This window comes from Lampetra fluviatilis, chromosome 4 (assembly GCF_964198595.1).
Source record: "Lampetra fluviatilis chromosome 4, kcLamFluv1.1, whole genome shotgun sequence".
Lineage (NCBI taxonomy): Eukaryota > Metazoa > Chordata > Hyperoartia > Petromyzontiformes > Petromyzontidae > Lampetra > Lampetra fluviatilis.
Genome location: NC_136278.1, coordinates 24,163,600 through 24,183,492, shown reverse-complemented (window position 1 = coordinate 24,183,492; position 19,893 = coordinate 24,163,600). Strand labels below are relative to the sequence as shown.

Below are 19,893 nucleotides of genomic sequence, written 5' to 3'. Positions count from 1 at the left end.
CAATAGTTTCTGTATTATTTTGAACGTGTCAAGCCAATTCGTTAATAACCATTCTTGATACTTCAAACAGATGCAAATCACAGTTTACCCACTCAAGTTGTATCTTAATCGAAGGAGATGTTTACGGAAACGTCCAGTGTAGTTGCATCCTAATGTTTTGCAACTGTAACAAATAGGTGCTTGTGGTATACAGTACTGTCATACAATAACTACATTTTCTTGCATGACTTCATTCAACATCGTAATTTAAGATTAGAATGCTGATACAAAATGCGTTTGAAGTTGAAAAGAAAAAAAGGGAGAATTTATTTTCTGGGTGGGAAAAAACAAATCTTGAAACAACGCCTGATAGAACTCTTTAGGAGAAGGGAGGAATGAACTTACTCTAGAGGATGTCGACTATGGATATGGAGCAGGTGGAACTAGATGCATTGCTGCGAGGGATGGTGATGGATTGGGGTTTCATTCATGCAGCAATGGATAGATCATGGCCGATGGTGATGATGAGATTATAATTATTCTCTTCAATCGGCAATCAATGATCAGTGTTTTTAGAACAATCAACGTTGTGAAATGGTATAAGAAATATCAGTAAAATTGGTCCTATATCCCAAAAGAAAAGTATGTAATGTTCGTTTTGCCGCATCTACCCTCAACTACAATACTCGTTAAATTATAATTCCTTCATATTTTAAAAGCACTCCCCAGTGGCCAGTGGTGACTACACATTGATCCCATTTCAGTGACGATGGGGAATGGAGACGGTAATTATGGTAAAACATTCATTGTAAAATAGTTTGAGAACAAAGCAATGGCATATGAATGCATATGCTTTAAATCAAAATCAATAATCAGCGATGCGATGGTTGTGTAACACTGCTCTCAGGGAGTTGAAATCCACATGGCTTAATTCATTATTCATGGATTCTTTTTTTTACAAGCAGCTGGGAAATACATTTTCTAAGAATGGGAGACCAGAGAAAGTTGTTGCTTCATTAATAAACAATTGAAAAAAAAATCCTATACTGTACACATTTAAAAGAGAGCTTAATATATTACAACAATAATTAATTTAACGAAGCAATATTTAAAATTGTATGATGCGAAAGAAGATCAACATACATAAACAGAAAATGCAAATATATCACCGATTACCACCACACCTGAAGATAACTTGCAAAATAACAAATTGTCGTCCTAATAATTTACCTTGTCATATTTTAGAATGAACGCAACGTTATTTTATCCTTGCCAAATTCACACTGCAATAGAAAGGCCTTATTTTTTGTGCTGTGATCGCTAACCGCTGCCCGAGCACGAGATCGCGTATTTATAATACAGCTGTAGGTGGTGATATCAGACCATCCAGCCGGGATTACACACACAGTTGCACTCCCAATGGCAATGCTTTAGTGATGTGCACAGGCTCTCCTGTCCATCGCTAGCTTGGTGAGTTGGGATGCTTGGGACGGAGATGTCCGTATGATGAATGCAGATTGAATGGATTTTCTCTTGTTATACGGTAGGGTCTTCTAAGTAATCCATACTCGGGCACTGTTATGGCATATATTGGTACGTTTTTTTTGCTCCATACTACACACACGTCCTAAGCTTTGAGTGCAAAGGTATCCTCTGGGCATTTAAAATATAAGTATTGAAATGAACTTCAAGTGTTCATATGTAATAAACTTTAAAACATAACTTTTAAAGAATTTTCAATTCGGAACATAGTTTTGCTCTTCAAAATTGTATACATTGTTGTGTGAATTGGTCGGATCGCATTGTGAAGAAGTGTGATACATGTGTATACAATACTGCATTGTAATGCATAGAGGGCATCCAACTTCCTTCTTTGGGGTTTTATTGTAGATAATTAACAGCACAACCACAACCAATACATTCAAATCTTGCAAGACATGCAAATACATTAAATCAAATTTCCATATCATGCTTCTTTATAAGGAGTCTATTTGAAAAATTATTTTGTGACTTGAATATATTAAATAAGTAAATTCAATATTTAATTTTAAAAATTCCAACAACATTTTATATGAACAGCTCCAGTCTCTCTTTTCTTCTGAACACATAATTTCACCATCTCCACTTCTATAGTTATTGGATTAAATCTACTGCATATTTGGTGGAGCTGTACATTATGTGCATTGGAGAAATAGACGACCAACAAACAAACAATAACAACAAACACAATGTCCTAAAATAAAAAAAATGCTGTCGTTAAAAGTGCTGTGATGCCCCTGCGCAACGCAAGGAGATGGTCGAGTCCTGTGAAGCGAACCTTGCTCAGGCCGTGCTGCTCATTACAGCTCTGCAGGCGTGGGAGAGAGGAGCAAGCCACCCCCCCCTTTGCCTGAATGCGTGACGCCGAGCGGCGAATGCGCGATGCTGCTGCCGCTGCTGCTGCATCCTCCTCGTTCTCCTCCTCCTCCGTGCGCACAGTCACCCCACTCAGCCCGAGCAGGGGGCTCACCCTGCCGCTCGCCGGAATACAGACGCCCTTGCTCTTCTCGCTCGTCTCTACATGCGCGTTCGGGAGTACGAGCGCCGACAATGGCTACAGGCACGCTCGTGAGCATTCCCGTGCTCGTCCTCGTCGCCCTCCTAGGCTCTGCGACGTCCGAGCGAGGTGGGTTTCTTGCATTCGCCTCCCGAGCTCGTTCGCTTTCGCCCGATCGCTGCCTTTGGACTCACTTAATTCAGCGCGAGCTCCAATCCAGCACGGCTGAAAAGAATTGGCAATGCATTATTACTATGCGAGACACGTTAAGAGACTGACTTGGGTGGGTGGGTGTCGCTTTTTCCAAAGTACGAAAAAAATACGAAATAAGGAGAGAGAGAGAGAGCGCAGTTTACCAATAAGCTATTGTAGGCAAAATGTTGCGAGTGTAATTGCGATGTTTAGAATAAGTGGCTCTCTCGTCTCCCTTTGCAAGTGCTAGGCGGCACTCATTACGTATTGATAGGAGAATTCATGAACTTGTTACTTCCAATTTAAATTATCTTCAAAACAGAGGCGGTTGCCGAAAAAAAATATTGGCATTATTATGATACCAAGTATTTTTGTCGGCAGTAAATTTTCTTACATATATAATAAACAATTGTGACAGAAAACATGCACCAACGTATGGAAGGAATAGCGTAACTCTTGTGTCCAAATGTTAGTGTAATCTCACGCGAATGTCTGAGGGGAAGGACGGAAGTGAGTAAATGATCACTGGTTGACATGTGGGGGCTTGTTGGGCGCTCGTGTTGTGTATTAAACAGTGGCAGTTTTAGAATGTATTGCTCTTCACTCAGCATGGGTGCATGCTGCTCTGCCTAATTGAAGGCAAGGCGTCTGTGCGAAGCGCAGCGCAGCGGACATCTGCTGACAAAAAATATGACATGGATCAAGGTGTCAAGCAGAATATCGCAGGTCCCCTCCCTGCAAAGATGAAGTAATATCCATCTAGGTCTTGATTTCTTTGGTCGGGACTTGGTTCGCACTCGCGCATTGAATCAGCGCTCTGGCAAAGATACTCGCTTCTCAGCAGCGTCTGTGCAAGGTTTAGGGCAAAGTTGCTGGCCGTTGTGGAGCGCAACGCTCTCACCGGTCTCACGCACCGATAACATACAATAATCAGGGATATGATTTTTTTTATCTATTATCATTTCATTATCAAGATACTTAAATGTAGGCAGACACCCAAACCTTGAGTAGGGGCGATTGTAAGTTTGTTTAAATGCACGCATTGCTGAAGAACAATTAAATGGATATAAGCATGCAAATGCAATATGACTAAACAAGTTAACGAAGCTGCGTTCCCCCCCTTCCACCCCCCATTCTTAGATGCGGAACCCATTATAGAAATAGTATTGCATTGGAAGGCAGCTAAAGCCGTTGAGTCAGGGAAAAATAAGAATAAATAAATTAAATATGACACTTGATGTGATAGTGTCTAATGGTGTTTAAACTGTCTAATGCTAAGCAGCTAGGACAAGATAATTATATGGGGACCATTACGAATTGCAATTTTGGGACATGACAGCCGTTTTGATGGCAACGCATGATACCATACCATCAACCAAGCAAAAAAACACAAAATGGGTAATTTTCCATTATGGGTTTTGAAGTCAGAATGCTATGCTCCGATCTGTACGAAAGGAACGTGCTAACGACTCGCATCAAGTTGTTTTTTTTCTTCTGTGCCCAGTATCGTATCAGATGTATTTACTGTGTCGCCTATATGAACAATTTATTGGCACATTGTTGGATCACATTCAATTTATTTTGTTGCTATTTTTACATCACATACTCTACAAACGTACATTCAGATGTGATACATATTCATAAAGGAACTGTACTTGACACATTAATGTTTTTTGGGGAAGTTTATTGTCTCTGCTTTATCCTTATATATTCACATTGCGTAACGAGACATTGATTTATGCGAGTCTCGCGTGGAAAGGCAGTTCTGTCATTATGCAAGAAGACACTTCATTTTAAACCTCAAAAACACATGCGCTTCCATATATCCTCTTCTAATGGGATTCATTCCCACGGAGATATCTATCTGAGTTTTGACACTACCTTGCCTCTTGTATGTGTCACTAATGCACAGCACCACACTGTGGGGTATATGCTTCCCTGCACACTTTAAGCAAAAGGGATCACAATTCAATCGTACGTTGTCATCTCCTTAGCTCGGAGAGAAAATTAATGCGTTCATCTAACGCATGCCCCAGCTTTAACTTAGGCTGCACAATCTTAACTTGTTAAGGCGTGGGCCAGGGAGGCTATATGGCCCGGTGATCCAGCTGTGAATGCTGATGACGTGACCTTTGGCCAAGGGATGTAACTCGCTGAATCCTCCAGAGTCGAGTGAGAATCAGGCAAAGGAACCCCGTGTCCTGGCCACTGGGTAACAACGGTCTCTGATATCCAGCGCTTACCACATGCGTGTGCACTGTCGATAATATTACGCGTAACAGCAGTGCTTATCAGATAAAATGTGGAATGCCCCGTGTTGCTGGAAAGTCGTCCCTTGGGCAGAGTAATAGAAATCTTGGGAAGCATTCATTGCTTTCCGCAAAATTAAGTGTGTGTGCACAGTAAGAATCGGCGTGCTTTGGGATAACTTAATGGCCTTTATTAATTTGCATTAGCTCATCCATGTGTATACTATATTTCCTTATGTTTAGTGAAGCACTCTATCTTTTTTTTCAAAAAACAATCACATATGCTTTGTTTTCTCATTCTATCTAGCACTGTGTAAACTGTAATGCAGGGGACCTTTGAGAGAAATTAACAAGCCGTAGCTTAATTTATCCTGAGTCGAGGTGGTTTTACTTATTAGGCCGATGTTGCATAACACTCTAAAATGAAAAAGAGTGGGACTTGTGTTGAATTGAGTTCTAGAGGTAAGGATCATTATTGCCTGAGCTGTCATTGCCTTTGGTGAGTGAGTCATTCTGGAAAACGTTTGAAATGTAATTTCAAGTGCAGTGCTTTATTATTTAAATAGCTGTGTGTATACGGTATGTACATATTTTTGTTTGTCAGTAAATGCTTAGGGGGGCGTCCATAAATGACGTCACGCGATTTTGGAAGATTTTTGACCCCCCCCCCTCCTCGTCACACGGCGTCACAAAAAGTCAGACCCCCCCTCAAATATGACGTCACAAAGCTCTGCCCCCCCCCCCCCCCATAAAAAAAAAACATGCTGCAAATCGTTTTAAACTATTGTCATTGTCGTGCGTATTTAATGTGCCGCTGCACTCTGATGTTGTAGGAGAAAACATTTATTCAAAAGTCTACTAAATTAAGTAGAACATGTCGTCTATATTCATTTAAAGTTGCGCATTTTGATGTGACGTCACATTTCTCACCCCCCCCCCCTCGTCACACATCGTCACAAATGTCTGACCCCCCCCCAGGTGCGTGACGTCATTTATGGACGGCCCCTAGGAATGACCCAATGAACTCTAATCGTCAGGGCCCTCAGTGGCACCTGTAAAGTCACAGGAATCTGAAGGCCCTCCATATCAACAGTGACATATTCGTCACTGTATGTAATTTTAATTCATACGAGGGATACGAATGTTGTATTTGACAATTGTGTGTTGGTGGGTAATTTAAATGCTCTTGAGTGTTATTCACACTTTTATTTCTGGCCTGATTTTTAGAGTGTAACATGTGTCTACCCTTTACTGTGTAATTTACAAATGCTCTTTTGATAACCCCAACAATTACAGCAAATGCAATTATCCACCATGATGGTATTTTGCACGTTTCATTGAACAGTAACTAATTGACCAATCTAGAAGGTCTTGCATATAATCATGCTACCTTCAGTCAGTTATCCTGATTGGCTACAGCTTACAGGAGTATGGACTGCTCAACAAATTAATTTCGTTTGAAACTTACCTATGTTGTGAACAGACGAAAATACTGGAGCAATCTTAAACATACATGCTGCAACTGTATACAATTGGCGTATGACAGTTTCAGACCAAAATTTAGCTAATTCCAGTTTTATTGCGTGTATATGAGATGCGAGCTCAGACGACTCGCCATTATGCAAATATAAACAGTGCTGCTCATCGTTTCCCCCAGTCATTAACGCAGAGCGTATTTTGCGACTGGATGGTATGAATCTGACAAAAACGGGCCTGTGCCAGGTTTTGGATTGTGCTGAAGCAGGTGTGAATGATTAATGAACAGCATGCTTCCCTGAATCTAAGCAGTGCCTGCTGCATGCATTCATTATCGGTCAATCAATGACACCACCATGGCACAGTGTGCAACAAATCTACACCCCCCCCCAACATCGCCCTGCATAACCCGACAACCCCTTCTCACTGCCCCTTTAATCCACGTCCCCGCATTAGTGTTGCCCCTGCAATTCCTCAAACTGCTCACTCCTCGCTACTACACACATGCACAAACCAGATCCGCTGTAGAGCCTGCAGAGACCGTTGCAGAGCCTGCATAGACCGTTGCTGCTGTTCATGTTCGCGAGTACATTTTCAAGGCTGGCTCAATGGAAGAAGGGGTTTTGTGGCTAGCACCACGCCTGGCTGCATTTTTCTCCACAGTTTCAATGTTTATACACTGCTTACCCATTTGAGGCTGAGGCAACCTTTTGGAATGCCCGGGACCGGTTCATACATTATTTTGCATTGGCAGTGGTGCACACGCACAAGTAACACAACACCTCATCACATGAATCAATGACACCTTGGTGTTAAAATGAAAAAAAAATAGGCAACATGTCAGCTTCTTCTTCATAGCAGATACATGCTGTACATCCTGACCGGAAGTTGAACTCAGCGCATTTGGCTTGTAGTGCAATGTGCTATCTCCTGTGCCACCGCTGCCCACACATACACACATATACCCCATACACAAACATATATATGCACACACATACACACACCTGTGTGTGCACAAACACATGGGATTGTTGGCAATTTCCTCATGTTGCCCATCAACTTTTAGGTTTCCTTTTGAGAGAGAGAGAGAGAGAAAAAAAGGCAGCCGTGTGAAATATATGCTGTTGAAATTTACGATCCAGGCAACCAGAGGTAAACGTGGCATGTAGGAAACAATCGCAGTGAAAAGGTCAAAAAAGGGTTTGCTTGTAAAACCAGCAGACATTTTTTTTTGCAGCCCAATCTTTTCAATTAATGCAATCCTAGTAACATGACAGAAGAGATACAAATAGGAGATATAGATTGAGTGAGATAAGACATGTAGAGGTAAAATGAGAGAAGATATCTGCAGACAAGATAGAGATGAGAGATTACTTGGCTTTTCTATTAACTACCTTGTAATGTTTATTGGGTTTTGAAATTTAGCTGATATTTTATGCACCCATTTTTTACGAATCTGTGCTCCCTTCAGCTGCATGGGGTCCTAATCTTTTGCTTGGCTTGCTCATTGTCAAGCGGCAACACTGCGTGTGATGAATCCTAGAGGGACGAAGGGCAGAGTTGACTCCTGCCTGTGAGTTTAACTTTTCAAATGTCCAGCTGTGAGCTGTGCACATGTCAGATGATTAAAAAATACATGTAGTTTTCATACTAAACAAATTATATCGTTTGATTAGATCATTGGGTTTATTCGTATGTTAAATGACCTTCTGTGCTTAACTCTGCTGGTTGCTCTACCGTTAAACTGCTACATTAATTTGAAATGGGTGCATTGAGCAGTCCTCCCTCGCTTGATGTTTTTTTCAAAGCCAAGTACTTGAATGGATGCCTGGTGGAATGTCCTTGCAGTAATGAAGTATTAATTGTGAAACCAAGCCGTTTTCATGCCTACAGTTTTGGAGCCAGTTCAGTCAGCCTTCTCTGGGAAATATAATATGAAAAAAAATCCCTGAGAAGACATAATTAAATGCCTTTGGCTTCTGAGGGGTTGAAGGTGGTTTAAAAGCCAACCCTGTCCCTTTTCACTCTACTCATTAGCTGGGCCCACCCCCTTCACTCTCTAGCCTCCAATTCAGTTCAATCCATTCATTTAATGCTCTGTCTTCTACATTCAATTTCTCTGCTGTGCAAGGCGCGTGACAATAAATACATTGTGCTCACAAAGGTACCACAATTGTTTCTACCCTATAGGTTTGCGTCACAAAAAATATATGTAAGTTAAAATAAGTGCTTAATACCTCGGACATCTTCAAGGAATGATATGTAATTACTGCGATGTTACACATACTGTCATTTCACTGATTACATGCATCCTGCTAAGCTATTGAAGATAATATAGCTTTGTGCTTTTGATTTCTTACTGGTAAATACTGCGTGATGTCACACACTCAAAATATACATATGCCTGAGGTGGTTTGAGGCATTATGCTTGCTTGTAAACTGCTGGAAGGCTGCCGTTGGAATATTGCAGCCACATTAAAGCACTGCGTTATGTTTGTGACAATGCTTGGTGTTTCCTATCTGATGCAACACTATATCATTACGAAAAAACCAGCGAGCATAAATTCCGTACAGCAGTTATACACATACATTCACACTGAAATGTTATTTAAAAATACGTAGGTCATTACAAGGTGTACAACAACACAAATATAATGTTTAAATTAAAGCATCCTTTTCAAACACAGTAATTTGTTCACGGTGTATATTCATAGAAAACATATTTCTTGATCAAACTTTTAAAAAATTCTGAAGAAAATTAAAGAATGAGAACTGGCATGAGTACTTGGCATGTTGTTTTTCGGCTGGAGCATTCCGCTACTTGAGCGAACATTTTCCTAAGAGCTGGCATGCTATTTTATATATTAACACTTCAGCCCCTTTATAAATGATATCCACAGCCTATAATGTGGGGATGCTGCTGTAATATAATGGTGAGCAGCATACCATTTAAAATGAACGAAACTTTTCATTTTACCAGGTAAGGCCCACTGAGCTATATATATATTTTTGCAGAAGCAACCTGGTCACAAATGGTAGTTCAACCAAATGGCTTATCATGTGGACATTTATAGCAGCCAAATACTTTAAAAGCATGTTTCTAAATGTGGAGGGAAAATTTGGAGGACCCGGAGAAAAACGCACGTGACCACGGGGAGAACATGGAAACTAAAAATATACAGGTGTCAGGGTTAGGATCGAGCCCACGACTTCTTGTATATCATGCGATGGAGTTAATATCTTGCCACCATTGCGCCAGGCATGGTAGTCAAACTAATGGTGCAGTTTCTTAAATCCCATCGCCCCCCACCTCTCTCCACCAAACAGTATTCGTCGGTACACCACAGTTAACTCATTTGCAGGTCGCGTGTGGTGGCTCTGTAAGTATGTATATTTAACTTATTTCGCACCGTCGGTAGCAAACAGTATTCCCACCTCTTCCAAGAGGTCTATCCAGCCTGGAAGAGCAGGCCAAATACCCTCTCGTGGGACTATCCAGAACTCCCTCTAGTGGAGGTCCTTCCACCACCAGTTGCATGAGCAAGCAATTGCAGAGCTGCACCCTTCTGTTTTAATATTATACTGCTATTAATATATTCCCCACATTTTCCAAACTAACATTTCGGATATAAATTGTATTAAACTGTTAACTTCTTTTTTAAACCAGTAAGGGAAATGAGTTGCTTAAAAATACACTAAAATTATTACGTGAAAAACATGACGGCTTTGAGTATTGAACTATTTTAATTTGTCTTTATGTGTTGAATGTTAATGGGACATTGTTATATTAGGAGATGGACCCACATTGATATATTTATTTATCTCTCATCTAAGTACATCTTATGTTCAATATACATTTGTATATGCAAATACATTTCCTCATGATTTAGCATGTATTTCTGTGTACCTATTAATTCATGTAAAATAAAGAGATTGCTAACAAGACAAGCAACAATCGTTGGTGTTTCTCAAAAAAAAATAGGCACTTGGTTTTATTTTTAGATAGATTTTTTTTCTTGAGCAATTAATTAAAACTGGAAATCGTATGTATGTTGAACTTCCTCTTTCGCACCGTACGTCGCCAAACCGTGTTAATCGGAGGTGCGGGGGAAGGACAACAATATCGTAATTTACAGAACACATTTTTACATTAACTTATTATTTCTCCAAAATCCAGCAAAATGTTGGGATTGTGGTTTGGAGATCGAGCGGATTTATTTATTTACTTCTCTGTGATGATTTTTTCTTATTATGTTAACTTTTTTTTCGTTATTTATGTATTCCTTTTTTTTTTGGGCTAAGTAGTTAGGTTTTATTTTTGTATTTTTTTGTACGGAACTGGATAATTGATGTGCAGCGTTGTGTGATTCAATTGCATGAATGACGCTTTTTAAAATTAAATTAATATTTAATTGTTTTGAATGAAGCATGGAAGAGTCGGCCCAATATACCCTCCAGGGGGAACGGATAGAGTTCTCTCAAGTGGGAGGTTCTTCTGCCAGCAGTGGCATGAGAAAGCAACTGCAGGGCTACACCTTTAATTTGAGCTATTATTTTTTATCATAGTTCATCAACACCAACAAATAATTATTATCTATACTAAAAATGCCACGTTCTACAAATTATTGTTGATTGATGTGGTTTCCATAAAATAAGGCCTATATTGTAAGTGACCTCAAAGGAGAGGTTAAATAATGCAATTAAAATATTAAAACATATATTCATAGCACAAATATCAATCAAATTTTTTTTGGCTTTACTATTGTCATGTGTCCTTCAATTACAACACAATCCTATTCCCTCCACCACCAGATCAGTGTATCTTGAGTGGGAAATATGAGTTTATCGATTTGCATGTGCGCTTCGTCTCAGATAAACAGTTTTTGTGAGAGTATCGGATAAGTTTTAATTGTATTGGGTAGTTGTCGGTATAGAACGGAAAGTGGTCCTAGCCAGATCAAAAGGCCCTGCCTCAATACGTTCACATTGTGCCCATGGGACTCTGTCAGGCAATGAGTGTCCAAAAGTGCTGCTTGTGTACGGGAATCCCGATAACACATACTGACATCAGCTGCTTTGAGCTGCAGGTTATTTTGGGTTGTAGTCTGTCCAATTATAGCAGGGTTTGGGTTGAAATGTGGGGTGGGGTTTAAAGTCCAAAGTAAATCACTTCCATATTTGTTTGTTAATCCTATTCCTATCCTATTTGTTTATGTTGAGCTTCAGGTTGTATGCTCTTTATGATGAAAATCAAACAGTGCTCCCATGTTATGCATGCTATGTCCTGAGAGGGAGGAATAAATGGCTTATATCATTCAACCTCAGACATCTGTATGCCTTAATTTTAACCGAGCCTGAGTATTAGCCTGCTAGTACATGTTCGTACAACGGTGTACAGTCAAATACATAGCATGGCCCTTCCACTTGAATCGTGGCATTTTCCGAAATATTTCTGTCATGCACGCAGTATTATTTTAGTGGATATCATAAACACAAATAACCTAATTTCATAATTCTCACCACCATCAGACGTAATTGTCTAATTTACTTTCATGCAGTGTATCCGTTTGCGATTAACTTGCTCATAGGTTTAACTGTCTTGCCCGGAAATGAACCCATTACATACGGAATGAGAGTCGAGTGTTACTTGCTTACGCACCATGGCGGGTACAGGCAAAAGTGTGCTTTATAAAATGCAAATTGGAGGCTCATTTAGGTTGTTAAATCTGTTAAACTCATTAATAGAGGCAATGGCTTGTTCAACATAAAACTGTGACCTAATTTGAGCATTATGGTGAACTTGGTTAATCAAATATACGTTTATTTGCAAATTTTAGGGGCCGATCAAAGGGACACAATTGTATGCACTTGCAAAGCCCAGCTTGAGCAAAATATTATAATTTTTGTCACGCTCCATAAATGGTTAAGGAACCAATTTCTTGATGCTATTCCTTTATTCATATACAGTACTTTTAATCAACGCATTGCCATGAAAATCTGGAAAGAATTTTAATGACTTATCATCAATGCAAAAATGAGCACTTGTTTTTTTGTCTGTAAAGCCGATGCGTCATGGTAGGGGTAAGGGGTGTTACAAAAAATAATAATCTCTATACTTAGCATTTATATATATGAAGCATAAAAAGTAGTAATTTGACATCAGATTTCACGTAAAATGTATCTTGTAGAAAAAAATACGTGTTGTACCCAACTCAAACTACCGAGAGGCTTTGCCACAATATGTAATTGATGTCCTAAGAGGTGGAAATTACACGTACAATAGTTACCAGCAGGTAATTTAACTCAATGACTAAGGATCACGGTGCTCTGCCAATTGAATTATATTTCTTAAATATTTGATACTCTAACTTCTATTTGCAATAAGTCCATAGAAACTAATCTTGTATGTATGTTTAACTTTATTCGCACCGTACATAGCCAACCGTGCTAATAATTACTTAGTATATGTAGTACTTACTAGTGTGACCACCTACTGTTATTATTTCACACGCGAAAAAAGCGATTTCAAAGGATTTAATTTAAACGGGAAAGATATTTGCTCTTTGTCATCTTCCACTCTGCTATTCTGTGATGCTGACACCTAGTGTTAAGAATTGAATATGTCTTGATGAAGCTGACAGTTCCATTCTGCTTGTCCGATTTGAAAACATGCGTTCCACAAATGACACGTGGAATGGGTTAGCGTTTTCACAATAAAGCCCAGCGTTTTCTAGCCTAGATTGTTCTGGCTCTTAAGCATCAACAATCACGAGGTTACACATGACTGGAGCATATTATTTCTTAATTTTTATATTGCCTTTAATGAAAATATGAGTCCATAATAGTTTTTGTTTTGCGTTGGATCATGTAAATATATAAATGTGTCATTAAGCCCGCCACCGTCCGATACAGCCAATTAGTAAGGTTTGTCACGTAAACGAATTGGCATGTTCTGTTTACGTGAAAAACCTTACTAATTCATCTTCTTCTGTGAACTGCTGCTGTTGATGGCGAGCGACAACTATAATTTTATACTGAGGTAGTTGAGCCAGATAATCAGGAGTTGCGGGGAGTGGTGCATCATTGTTATGATGTCTCCTCCTTCGTATTTGTGAATCGGGAATTGTATCATGTTATGCTTTATGGTCTGTTCTGGATGACTACAGTCGCACACAGGATATGTTTTTTAAAAGAGTTATGATACGTGTCTATGAATAATCTTTATGCATCTAACCATTATCTAATAGTTTAACTTATTTCTCGTATAATCTAGGATTGATTGACCATGAGCTTAGGATTTGGTAACTCCCAATTGGTAACATTTGCAAATAATGAAACTCATTGCTTTACAGTTTCTAGTTGTGTTCGTATGATATTAGTTGCCGGATATTGATCTTTATCCACCACTTCCTTATGCATAATCTTTATACAATGACCTTTTAAGTAATGCAGACTAATGACTGCAAACACAGGCTTTAGCTGTGATGGTCTTGAGATCCAGTGGCACGAGATGATATGAAATAGTACTTCAAGAGCTCTTTTGAAAATGATGTTTTAACTTGTAATTTAAATTATTCATACTTAAAATTATTTATAAACAAATATTTGAATTAGACATTAATTACAATTATTTTTAATGTAAATTAATGTCTTATTTATCATTATTCTTAAAATGAATGTCTTATTCAAGTATGTGTTTATTATGTATTATAATGTACGTAACTAGGTATTAAATAATAAACAAATAATTGAATAAGACATTAATTTAAATGATAAATAATGATAAATAAGATATTAATTTAAATTAATGTTTGATAAATAAATAATTTAAATTAATGTCTTATTTATCATTATTCAAGTATTCAATGTCTTATTCTAATATTTGTTTATTATTTCATACCTAGTTACGTACATTTTAGTATTGTATGTTCTGCTAGCATGTAAGATTCTTGCTCATATATGCATACTGCACTACAGATGAGAACCAGCCTTATACATACAGCATTGCCAAAAAACGCATTAATTTGACGTTGTTTTGGTGCTCTTGAGTGCCCTACTGAAAGTGTGGCATTATACATTATCTCTTTGTCTGTTAGGTTGTCATTTCCCTCTTACTCCAAATATCAACGTTGTTTTGTCGTCCTTGCTGGGATTTACACTTTCCTTCATCCTTTTCTCACCAATGATTGTCACAGGCAATATGGATTTGTGTTTTTTTTTGTTCGTTAGGTGGGTCACTTGGAGATACCACATTGGTGATGAATAATCTCATTACAGAATTCAATGACTTCATCAGCCTAGTGGCATTGGAGACTGCCAGCTAACGCTTAGTCCGGAGTGCAAACTTGCCAATCACATTAAACAGCTGCTCATAAAATGAAGTGAATGGCACTGCAAACAGTTTTTTTTCCCAAGCACAGTACAGCGACACTGCTGTGGGAATGGTTTTCTTTTTATGTTTTCGACGGGTTTTCCATTCCTGTATGTACTGATACTTGCCGTTTGCGCCGTGGCCGATGTAAGAATGGTTGTACCATGCAGTAACATCTGTACCATCACAGGATGCCAATGAAATAACCTAACAGGTTATTGGGCCCTTCATACTGAAATAAAAAAAATATATAAATTAACTAACATCGTAAACATCTCCTTGCTATGTAGAAGAGCCATTGTCTATAACGTTGCCTTGTTAAGTATTCATTTTAAGGCAGCGCTTTTGACAAATGTGTTGAGGTTTTATTACGTGCGTTTATAAGTCAAAGTAAATAATTGCTAAAATGAGCATTGAGACGGTGTTCATCTCTAAATTAAAGCCCTCAGCAATTGGTGGAAATTCCACTAACCACTTGCGTGGGCGAGTCTATCCATAGGACAATCACTGTTGACTTCCTCACAGTCGTACTCATTTTATAAATCATAGAGGAATGATGGTCTGAGGTTATGCACTATCGGCAATGACGTATCACGAAACATTTCAATTAATATATTCAACATCGTTTCGTTTATGCATATACATGTTTCTTTTGCAACACTATACCGTATATACCGTATATATATAGTAATTTCATGGCGTTTACAACATTTGTGTACTTATTCACATAGAAAAGCAAATACAACAGACTTTTTTGTGGATTCCACATTAGCATGTGCACAACATACATACCATATTGTGCTGGATAATTTTCAGCATTGTCTCCAAATCCTTAAAACATTTTACATTTCCTCCTAAGCACCACTTCAGTGACTCTCAGCTTTATTGAATTTCTGTGACTTGGTCTTATTACACATTTTTAATCACGTTGCTTTCTGAGCTGCAATTGGCTGGAGTGTGTTTGGCTGCATTATCATGTGAATATAAATGTCTTGTTCAATCTGCACTGATGTAGTGCACAGGCTTTGCCACTGACGGCTGTTTGCATCAGTCGCGGCCATCCCGCTGTGTGTTCACTGCCTTGCAAATTGGGGATTATGCCACGACTTCATGCTGTAGTATTTCTAGGTTCAACCTAACCTTGCTGCCAAAGAATACAGAGCATTTTGACCAAGGCTTACCGTCAACATCATTACAAATTTCTCTTGCATGCCAATGCATGTCCTCTGCCGACTTATGTAGAATGCAGATTATCATGGCAATTTTCTTTTTTGCAAAAATAAAAATGCAAAAATGTTTCAGATGCAAAGATGCGTGCAATGTTAGAAATGGGCTCGTTTAATCAACGCTTTAACATGCCTTGTTATGATTATTTTGCATGCACACACATATATAGCAATGGGATATTTGAAATGTATTAACAAGTGTCAAAACATCCGTGTCAGTAAAATGTGTCAGTGAAATTAAATATCCTTTTTGGTATTATTATTTTACAGTAAAACTATTGCCCAGTTAGAATAGATTGAATCATCGCCCGTAATTGAATCATATACCATGATTAGCATGGTGACTGTCGTCCTCATTTGGCTTGCACATGCACTACATTGTACTGGACATCTCAGGCACTATATCGGGGATTTTCATAGAATTTTCATAAAAGTGCATTATGGTCCTTCACTGATTCTCTTGAATGCATTGACGACCATGGATATTAATAAATAAATAAAACTACCTACTTGATAATTTATAGAAACACACCAATGTGCCTCGGGAAGGCATTATAAAAAAAATGTCACAGACAACGAACATGGAACAAAAGCTGGAAAATTCACAAAGAAGCATGGAGAGGTGTATGCTTGGAATTTCACTGAGAAACAGAAATGGGAAACACGTGGATTAGAGGACATGCACAATTTGGGGATGTAGTATTGACTTAAAAAAAGTCAGTGGGCTATGCTGGACATATTGTGACTAAAAAGTATGATGGCTGATGGTTGAGATTTATTATTTAGTGTCAGGCAAAGGATGATATATAACTGACTAGCGGAAGTACCCGGCTTTGCCCGGGTGAAAAATATATTTCTTAAAAACCTTACATATATATACACAGATACTAAGGTATTGTCAAAGCCCGGTGGGCTGTTTGTACTTTTCTCCACCAACAAATATATAAGAGGCTTTCACAAGTCCAAAAAGTTGTAGAAAGTGTGGGGTAAATAGTTGATGTCAAAAGGTTTCCGAAAATTGCGGTCTCCCCCCCCCCCCCCCTCAAAAAATATCTTTACCCCTCGTAGGTATATATACTAACACCTTACATACAACAGAGGAAGTGGTATCTATTGACTCTGTAGTAGTATCTACTGACTGTACCGTAGTATCTACTGAGCCAGTAGTAGCTACTGACTGTGTAGTAGTATTTAGTGACTGTAATAACTACTGACCATAGTAGTATTTACTGGGCCTACAGTAGTATCTACCGACTATATACTCGTAACGACTAACTGTATAGTATCTGCTGACTCTATAGTTGTATCCACTGACTATAGTAGTAACTACAAAATCTATAGCAGTATCTACTCACTCTATAATAGTATCTACTGACTCTAGTAGCTACTCACCGTGGTAGTATGTACTGACTGTATAGTAGTATATACTGACTGTAGCAGTATTGACTGACTGTAGCGGTATATACTGACTGTTTTAGTATTTACTATAGCGGTATCTACCAACTCGATAGCAGTATCTACTATCGCTACAGCAGTGTATACCGACTGAGGTCGTACCTGCTATCACTACAGCAGTGCATACTGCTGTGTTGGTACCTGTTATGATGACAGCAGTGCATATTGTGGTGGAACCTGCTATGATTACAGCAGTGCATACTGCTGTGGTGGTATCTGCTATGATGAGAGGAGTACATATTGTGGTGGTGGTACCTGGTATGATAACAGCAGTGCATATTGACTGTACTCATCATTCACCCTCACCATTCACCACTCACAACTCACCCTTACCACTCATCCTCACCACTCACCACTCCCACTCACTATTCACCATTCACCCTCACAACTCACCACTCACCAACCTCCCTCACCAATCTCCCTCACCACTCACCCTCACCACTCACCCTCACCACTCACCAATCACCACTCACCCTCACCACTCACTCTCACCACTAACCCTCACCACTAACCCTCACCACTCTCACTCACCACTCTCCCTCACCACTCACCACTCACTCTCACCATTCACCCTCACCATTCAGCCTCACCACTCACCCTCACCACTCACCCTCACCACTCACCGTCACAACCACCACTCACCCTCACCACTCAACTTCACCCTCACTACTCACCATTCATCCTCACCAATCACCACTGACCAATCACCACTCACCACTCTCCACTAACCCTCACCACTCAACCTCACCACTCACCCTCAAAACTAACCACTCTCTCACCACTCACCCTCACCACTCAGCACTCACCCTCACCACTCACCCTCACCACTCACCCTCACCGCTCACCCCTCACCGCTCACCACTCACCCATCACCACTCACAACCGCCACTCACCCTCACCACTCATCCTCACCACTCACCCTCACAACAACCACTCACCCTCACCACTCACCCTGACCACTCACCACTCATCCTCACCAATCACACCCTCACCAATCACCACTCACCCGCACTGCTCACCCTCACCACTCACCCTCACCACTCACGCTCACCCTCACCACTCACCCCTCACTAATCACCACTTATAACCGCCACTCACCATAACCACTCACCACTCACCCTCAACACTCACCCTCACCACTCACCGTCACCACTCACCCTCACTACTCACCACTCATCCTCACCAATCACACCCTCAACAATCACCACTCACCCTCACAACTCACCCTCACCACTCACTCTCACCACTCACCACTCACCCTCACAACAACCACTCACCCTCACCGCTCAGCACTCACCCTCACTACTCACCCTCACCACTCACCCTCACCATTCACCCTCACCACTCTCCCTCACCACTCTCCCTCACCACTCACCAGTCACGCTCACCACTCACCCTCACTACTCACCACTCACCCTCAACACTCACCCTCACCTCTCACCACTCACCCTCACCACTCACCCTCACCACTCACCCTGACCACTCACCACTCATCCTCACCAATCACACCCTCAACAATCACCACTCACCCTCACCACTCAGGCTCAACACTCACCTTCACCACTCATGCTCACCACTAACCATCACCACTCACTCTCACCACTCACTAATCACCTCTCACAACCGTCACTCACCCTCACCACTCACTCTTACCACTCACCCTCATCACTCACCCTCACCACTCACCCTCACAACAACCACTCACCCTCACTACTCATCCTCACCAATCGCACCCTCACCAATCACCACTCACCCTCACTGCTCACCCTCACCGCACACCACTCAACCTCACCCTCACCACTCACGCTCACCCTCACCTCTCACTAATCACCACTCACAACTGCCACTCACCCTCCCCACTCACCCTCACCACTCACCCTCACCAATCACCACTCACCCTCACCACTCACCCTCACCATTCACCCTCACCACTCACCCTCACCATTCACCCTCAACACTTTCCCTCACCACTCTCCCTCACCACTCACCAGTCACGCTCACCACTCACCCTCACTACTCACCACTCACCCTCAACACTCACCCTCACCGCTCACCACTCACCCTCAACACTCACCCTCAACGCTCACCACTCACCCTAACCACTCACCACTCATCCTCACCAATCACATCCTCACCAATCACCACTCACCCTCACTGCTCACCCTCACCACTCACCCTCACCACTAACCCTCACCACTCACCCTCACCACTCACTAATCACCTCTCACAACCGTCACTCACCCTCACCACTCACTCTTACCACTCACCCTCACCACGCACCCTCACAACAACCACTCACCCTCACAACAACCACTCACCCTCACTACTCACCCTCACCACTCATCCTCACCAATCACCACTCACCCTCACTGCTCACCACTCAACCTCACCACTCACGCTCACCCTCAC

At 40.6% G+C, this 19,893-nt stretch overlaps 1 protein-coding gene across 3 annotated transcripts in view; it reads left to right on the top strand.

Annotated features, from left to right (window-relative positions):
* Window positions 1-2,375: 2,375 nt before the first annotated feature.
* Window positions 2,376-19,893, top strand: part of CSMD3 (CUB and Sushi multiple domains 3) — a 426,461-nt gene continuing 408,943 nt past the window's right edge. For all 3 annotated transcript variants that reach the window (XM_078855831.1, XM_078855830.1, XM_078855832.1), the window contains exon 1: window positions 2,376-2,644. In XM_078855831.1, coding sequence (XP_078711957.1) covers window positions 2,401-2,644 — 244 coding nt within the window. In that variant the 5' untranslated portion in view covers window positions 2,376-2,400. The remainder of the gene's footprint in view (window positions 2,645-19,893) is intronic.